This window comes from Ipomoea nil, unplaced genomic scaffold (assembly GCF_001879475.1).
Source record: "Ipomoea nil cultivar Tokyo-kokei standard unplaced genomic scaffold, Asagao_1.1 scaffold2805, whole genome shotgun sequence".
NCBI classification, from domain to species: domain Eukaryota; kingdom Viridiplantae; phylum Streptophyta; class Magnoliopsida; order Solanales; family Convolvulaceae; genus Ipomoea; species Ipomoea nil.
In genome coordinates this window covers 3,010,681-3,018,278 of record NW_017619233.1, presented here as the reverse complement: position 1 = coordinate 3,018,278, position 7,598 = coordinate 3,010,681, and the positions used below count along the sequence as shown (strand labels likewise).

Sequence of the window (7,598 nt, the reverse complement as noted above, 5' to 3'; positions counted from 1 at the left end):
GTTGTGAATTGTCTCGATTCTCAAGAAGAAACTTGGAGGTCCCATATCTCGGATCTTGAAGCCAAGAGGTGCGGTACTGTGTGGGATTGTGACATGATTATCGCCCCATTGCAGTGTTCCATTCCATATCTCTTGAGTATTTCTAGCATGTACCTTCGTTGTGACTTGATCATCACTTCCTTGTTGTGAACTGTCTGATTCCCAAGAAGAAGCTTGGATGTCCCATATCTCGGATCTTGAAGCCAAGAGGTTTTCATTGGTGGTCATTATTAGTACATCATCAACATAGACAAGTAAATAAATTTGAGCATTAGCAACATAATAGATAAACAATGAAACATTTGTTTTTGAAGCCTTGAAACCAATCAAGAGAATATAATCATGAAGACGTTTGAATCATTCACGTGGTGCTTGCTTCAAACCATATAAAGATTTTTGTAGTTTGCAAACATGAGTAAGAAAATTGTTGGCAATATATCTTGGTGGTTGCTTCAAAGAGACATTCTCACTTAGGCAGCCATTAAGAACAACACTATGAACATCAAGTTGTCTGATATACCATTGTTTAGTTATAGCAAGAGAGAAGAGAAGTCTTACTGTAGTTGGTTTGACCATCGGATTTAAAGTGTCAAAATAATATTCTCATTCTACCTGATTGAATCTTTTGCAACAAGTCTGACTTTGTATCTTTCAATTGTCCAATAAACTTTTCTTTTGATTCAGAATGCCCAAGGAAGACAAACGAAGCAAAATGATACTCTATTTTGTATTTATTGTAGGAACAGAGACATGAAAACATAGACAATCAAAAACACAAAGGAAGGAGTAGTTGGGAGTTGTTTCGTTGATAATTTCATAGGGACTCGAATTGTTTAAGGTAGCGGAGGGTTAAGGTTAATTAGAAAGACCGCAGTTTAATAGACATAAACCCACAATCTGTGAGGGATAGAAGCTTGAGCAAGTAAGGTTAGACCGGTTTCAATATTGTGTCTGTGATGTCTTTTAACACTCTCATTTTGTTCATGTGTGTGAGTGGTTTATTCCAAGACTAACAAATAGTTTGTCTAATTATTATGATAATTACATAATTAATTGCATAAATATTAGTATTACTAATTAATAATTGTTATTGTAATTAAACTAAGGAATAAGGGTCAAATAGATTACTCAATTACACACCAAAATGCAATTAGATCATCGAACTAAAAAAAATAAAAATGCAATTGGATAAGTGAACAACCCAAAATTATGCAATTAGACTCAAATGACTTGTTTACCTGAAAGTATATTGACATGGTGGTTACCAATTTAAAAATAATTTTAAATAAAATAAATAATTAAAAAAAAAAAAAAACTAAACTGCCGTCGTCTCCATGGCTAGGGAGACGAAGACCTTCGTCTCCATGGCCAGGGAGACACGGCAGTTTTTTTTTTTTTTTTTTAAATATTAATTTTAATTAATTATTTTGTTTAAAATTATTTTTAAAATTAGTAATCGCCATGTCAGCATTCTTTCAGGTAAATAGGTCATTTTGAATCTGATTGCATGATTTTATGTTATTCAGGGACCCAATTGCATTTTTTTGAGTCTGATGACCTAATTATACTTTGGTGTGCAGTTGAGTGACATATTTGATCCTTATTCATTAAACTAATAATTACTTTAATAGTTTGGGAAGAATAATTACCGTAATAGTAGTATAATTACAATTAAAAAAAAAAGTTAATTCCATTTTTGATTTTAGATTTATAGGTGACAATCCACTTTTAGTCATTTTTTATTAGAACATCCTCATTTCATCATAGTATTATTTTGGCATGACCACTTTTAGTCCTCCATCAATAAAATCGTCGAAATGTTGTTAAATACAAAGACATTTTAATATTTTTTTTATACAAAGTAGATTGAAAGACTTTTTTTTATATTTTTTTAAATTCATAATAAAAATCGAAATGTCCTTGTATTTAATAATATTTAAATTATAATAAAAAATAATCACCCCGCCACAATAATACTATAACAAAAAGTGAATGTTCTGATTAAAAAGGAAAGTGGTCTGCCGCCTAGGGACTACAAATGGAATTAAATCATTAAATTGTTTTTATCCGTGGGTAATTTACTATTTACTACTAGTATAATAGTAGAAACCACCATTCTCTCTCTTCTGACCAATGCTCATCCATCCCCTATCTCCTTGCAGTCGTTGCCCATCATTTTCGCCTATTAAGTAGTAAGTACCAATCCAGCAAGCAACCTCTTTTCTTGTCTTTTCTTCAACTTCCCAGCCCTTCATCTTCATCACCACCATTCACGATCAATCTTCTGATCTCTCCACCTCTTCTCACTCCTCCTAGCTGTCACCAACAAGGATGGGAACCGTAAGCAATGGGGATGCGGCAGCAGAGATAACGGAGCACTTGTTAGATGATAACAAAGTGGAGGCGGAGGTGGATGAGATTCCAGATTGGAAGGAGCAGATTACTGTTAGGGGTCTGGTGGTGAGCGCGGTGCTTGGAACCCTCTTCTGTATAATCACCCATAAGCTCAATCTCACGGTTGGGATCATCCCCTCCCTCAATGTTGCCGCTGGTTTGCTCGGCTTCTTCTTCGTCAAGAGTTGGACCGCCTTTCTCTCCAAACTCGGCTTTTCGGTTCAGCCGTTTACCAGACAAGAGAATACCGTTATTCAGACCTGTGTTGTTGCTTGCTATGGCCTCGCCTTTAGCGGTATGTAAATATCTTTTACTTCTCTACCCCTTACATCCCCTTTATTCTAGGGCGTTTGTTTGTTTGTTTGTTTTTTTTTAATTTTTTTTTATATATTTAATTTTGTAAGATTATCAGAAATTTAGAACTTGGGAATCAGAATCCTTAGCAGGAGTTGGTAACCATGGATTCCTATGAGAAAAGAATATTGTTCGAATAATTTTTTTTCCTAAAATATCTTCACATAATCAATTAATTCTTTAAAAGTCATATTAATAATGCATAATTGGAATGTTTATCTTTTCTTGACTCCTTCTAACTTATAAATAAATGTGTTGAACTCCCAATCCCAAGGCTGGACATAGCATTTGAGAGGAGATAAAATGTGAGTGCGCACAATGGATCTGTCCACTTTGGGCGTAATCCCCATCCCCACACTGCTGCCTACTTAAACCATTGAGCTAAGCGCGCAATTGATATCAAATCTGATAGTAAAGTAGGGTACCATCTTACTTGTTTTGGTTGATCTTTTGCTTGTTCAGTGATATTGTTAGACCTGTGCTTGTTCTTTTTCTGCTGCCTGTGTAGAGGAAGGATCTTGCTGTCACTGGATTTTGTATATCACTCAAAAAGGAAATGTTGAATATTCATTTCTTTACTTTATTATTATACACACGCCCAGTTTCCCAAGTCACATCAACAAAGTTTATTTTCTATCCTTTCATCTTATCACAAAGGAAAGATGGGAACTTTCTTGTTTTGCGTGTTCTCTTGATTGCATCATTGTATGCTTGTGTTAATGTGTTATTTCTGTTACCAGGCTTAATTTCCATTTATAATTTTCAGGTGGATTTGGATCATATTTGCTTTCTATGGATGAGAAAACATACCAGCTCATTGGGCCAGATTACCCTGGCAATAGAGCAGAGGATGTGAAGAATCCAGGGCTGTTATGGATGATGGGTTTCATATTTGTTGTCAGTTTTCTTGGCCTTTTCAGCCTTGTCCCACTTCGCAAGGTATCTCTTTCACTATGGTTCAATCGCCTTTACATTCAAATTTTTTCTTGTTCTAAATATTAAATTAATGACTACAGCTTCTGAGTTCTACATCGTTTTCATCTGCTCGGTCATCTTTAGTTTTCTTCATTTGTATTTATCTTCTGATTTAATATGCATTGTAAGAGAACTAAGTGTGAGTGCATCAGCTTGTTATGGTGACTGAGGTATTTGTTTTGAAAAATGTTTCTGCAATTATAGTGTATTAAAATACAAATTCTGGGGCTTTCTATGGGATGTTGCATTTTTCATCCTCTTTTATTTCCACAACTCTGTAATTTCAGGTCATGGTTATGGATTATAAACTAACATACCCCAGTGGTACTGCCACGGCAATGCTAATAAATAGCTTTCACACAACTAGTGGAGCTGAACTTGCAAGGCAAGATCTCTTAGCTAACTTCTATAAGTTACAGCTATCTTGCAGATGAAAATATTCTCAATATATTTTGTAACTTCATAATAATATCTTACGATTGCATTATTATTTTACAGGAAACAAGTAAGCTGTCTAGGAAAATATTTGAGTATTAGCTTCTGCTGGAGCTGCTTCAAATGGTTTTTTAGTGGTATTGGTGATTCATGTGGATTCGACAATTTTCCTACCCTTGGATTGAAGCTGTTTGAGAATACGTAAACTACTGCATCCTTTTCTTTCTGCATCACTTTAGTTGTTTTAATTCATAAGAGTTATTAAATGTGCTTATAAAATGCCCAAAAATTTATTTCTCACATATGTTGTCAATTCCTCATGCACATGTTAAAAATCCTGCCATTTGCTTAACATTCCTCTCTCTGTGTGTGGATAAGAAAAGAAAAACACAATCCTTTTCTTGTCCTGTGTGATTTTCTAGTTTTGGTTTCCCGCTCTTTTTTATCTATTTATTTATTCATTTAGTTTTTGGAGGAGGGTGGGGGCGGCTGTAGAGAGATTTCTAGCTTCCCAAATTGGTATATCAGATATGCTGGAGTCGTTTCTTTATCCATTTCCAATAAAGTTGCTTCTGATTTAATATAACATGTAAATTCTGTAACCAAAAATACACCTAACGCTCAGGTAGTTTAAGTATTACAGCTTATCTTTCCTGCTAACTAGTCAAACACTTTGTCTCCTGTTTAGAAAAAGTTGATTTCTGAACAATGTGGTGAATGTCGGTTAGTGTTAATAAGTTTCTCCTCTCACAGGATCTGTGGATAGTTTTAATTAATTCCTTCAACCTGCCATGCTGTGTATATGGTCAAATTGTTGATGTTATAGTTGTTAATAATGCCCCACGATACAGGTTCTATTTTGACTTTAGTCCTACTTATATTGGATGTGGTCTTATCTGCCCTCACATAGTCAACTGTTCAGTTCTTCTTGGAGCAATTATATCGTGGGGTTTCCTTTGGCCATTTATTTCTCAGCGTGCTGGTGATTGGTACCCTGCAGACCTTGAGAGCAATGACTTTAAAGGTCTCTATGGTTATAAGGTATTTCTAAGTAATTTTTGGCCTGAATCTCTTAGTAAAAGTTCTTTTACCTCCCCCCATATCTTCTATAAGAAATTTCTTTTCCCATATAGCATCAACTAAAATTCGTAAACACTTTTATTGAAATCTTTGCCCTGGAATCTGAGAAACATGATACAAGAGAGAAATTGTTGTTTATGTATTTCTGCAAAGTGCAAACCATGATCCCCATATTATGCTCTGATATTTAACTTCCCACTTGTGTATTTATTTGCAGGTGTTTATAGCCATTTCTCTTATTCTTGGCGATGGTCTTTATAACCTGATTAAGATCATAGCAATAACTGTAAGGGAAGTGTGCAGAAGTAGCAGCAACCAGAGGAATCTTCCTATCACCTTGGAGCTCTTAGGTGAGAAATGATGGAATCTTTTCCCTGTTACGCTTCATAAAAGATTGAACATGTCTTTAGTTACTTATAATAAGGTATTTTAGAAATTGCAAGTCTTACTATAGATAACAATTATAGAACTCTAGATTTATCCTGGTCATTGCGGTCAAGCAAGATTCTTATTTAGTACATCAGGAAATTAACCTAGAATTACTTTCTCAAGGAGGCCGGCTCTATCCTTCCTGTCATTGTTAATTAGCTCATCTAAACCTTGCCTGGTCAATCCTATTGTAATGTTCCTATTGCCCCATCCTATCAGAGTTCTTACCAAAAAATCAGCACACGTGCTCTCTTCATGGTGAACATGCTGAATTGCTTTTTTCCTACCCTTGTTGGGTGGAGGCCGGTGAAAGGCCAAGTTCAGCACCAGGTGGTTAGGGGATTGTTGGGCGGAGGCTTGAAGGGTCAAGTCTAGCACTCTGCCTCTCGAAAATGTGGCGGTATAAAGAAATAAAGTTGTGCCTTCATTACTAGCTATAACTTTTGGCGTAGTTGTAAGCGCTTGATCCCAAGTCCCAACTAGTGGTATCAGAGCTAGGTCTGGACCACAATTGTCCAATCCATTTCAACAACTCAATTAGTTAGCCCCCCCCCATTTTTTTTGTTTCTTTTTGTTTTTTTCCTAGTAGCAGCCCTTATCTTAAGCCCCAAATACACATTAATATGTTAAAACTTTCTTCTGGCATATTTGAGGTTCTCTAATGGTTCCAATTGATGCTGCAGACGAGGATACATCCCAGTCACACATTGAGCAGAAGAAAAGAGATGAAGTTTTTATGAAAGATGGGATACCATTATGGTTTGCAGCTTCTGGATATGTTGTCTTGGCTGCTATATCTACAGCTACAATTCCAATTATCTTCCCCCCACTTAAGTGGTATTTGGTTCTTTGTGCGTATATATTTGCCCCTGCTCTTGCCTTCTGCAATTCCTACGGTACCGGACTCACAGACTGGAGCTTGGCGTCGACATATGGAAAGATTGGTCTTTTTATAATGGCTTCACTGGTGGGAAGTAATGGTGGGGTCATAGCTGGGCTGGCTGCTTGTGGGGTTATGATGTCCATCGTCTCTACTGCTGCTGATCTAATGCAAGATTTCAAGACCGGTTATCTCACATTTTCATCCGCTAAATCAATGTTTGTTAGTCAGTTGGTGGGCACAGCCATGGGATGTGTTCTTGCTCCACTCACATTCTTCATGTTTTGGAATGCCTTTGACATCGGGTCTCCCGATAGTCCATACAAAGCACCATACGCTGTGATATACAGAGAAATGGCTATTCTTGGAATCGAGGGCTTCTCCGAACTCCCTAAGCATTGTCTCGCTATATGCTGTGGATTCTTCATAGCTGCTCTGGCCATAAACCTGTTGAGGGATCTGACCCCATCAAAGGTTTCGCAATTCATTCCTATTCCAATGGCAATGGCTGTGCCATTCTATATTGGAGCTTATTTTGCCATTGACATGTTCGTTGGCACAGTGATCTTGTTCGTGTGGGAGAGGATAAACAGGAAAGATTCGGAAGATTTTGCAGGTGCAGTTGCTTCGGGTTTGATTTGTGGTGATGGGATCTGGACAATACCATCAGCAATTCTCTCAATATTCAAGATTGATCCTCCGATCTGCATGTATTTTGGACCTTCTGTGAGTACCTGATGAAGAAAAAAAATGGTATTTGTCTTTGTATGGACCGAATGCACCTTTAAGGAGTGTTGGTGTTTGTTTCCATGCATGCAGGAACAGTTCCTCTTCAAACTCTACTCTCTTGTCTGATCTGTATATATTCTCTTCACTTTTTAATGTATGTTTCAATGCAATCAAAGAATCTTTGAGATGCAAGTGCCACATTTTAGCTTTGGAAAATGCTATTTGTATTACTACATATTATATTTATGCAATTACCATTGCCCATTGGCTATTTACAAAGCAA

General features: G+C 36.5%; 1 protein-coding gene across 1 annotated transcript; it reads left to right on the top strand.

Moving 5' to 3' along the window:
• The first annotated feature begins 2,370 nt into the window (after positions 1-2,370).
• LOC109158148 (probable metal-nicotianamine transporter YSL6) lies at positions 2,371-7,598 on the top strand. The gene is made up of 7 exons (XM_019305988.1): positions 2,371-2,728; positions 3,554-3,726; positions 4,050-4,147; positions 4,261-4,398; positions 5,049-5,238; positions 5,495-5,627; positions 6,390-7,598. The coding sequence occupies exons 1-7, from the start codon at positions 2,371-2,373 to the stop codon at positions 7,322-7,324; spliced, it is 2,025 nt and encodes a 674-aa protein (XP_019161533.1). The 3' UTR covers positions 7,325-7,598.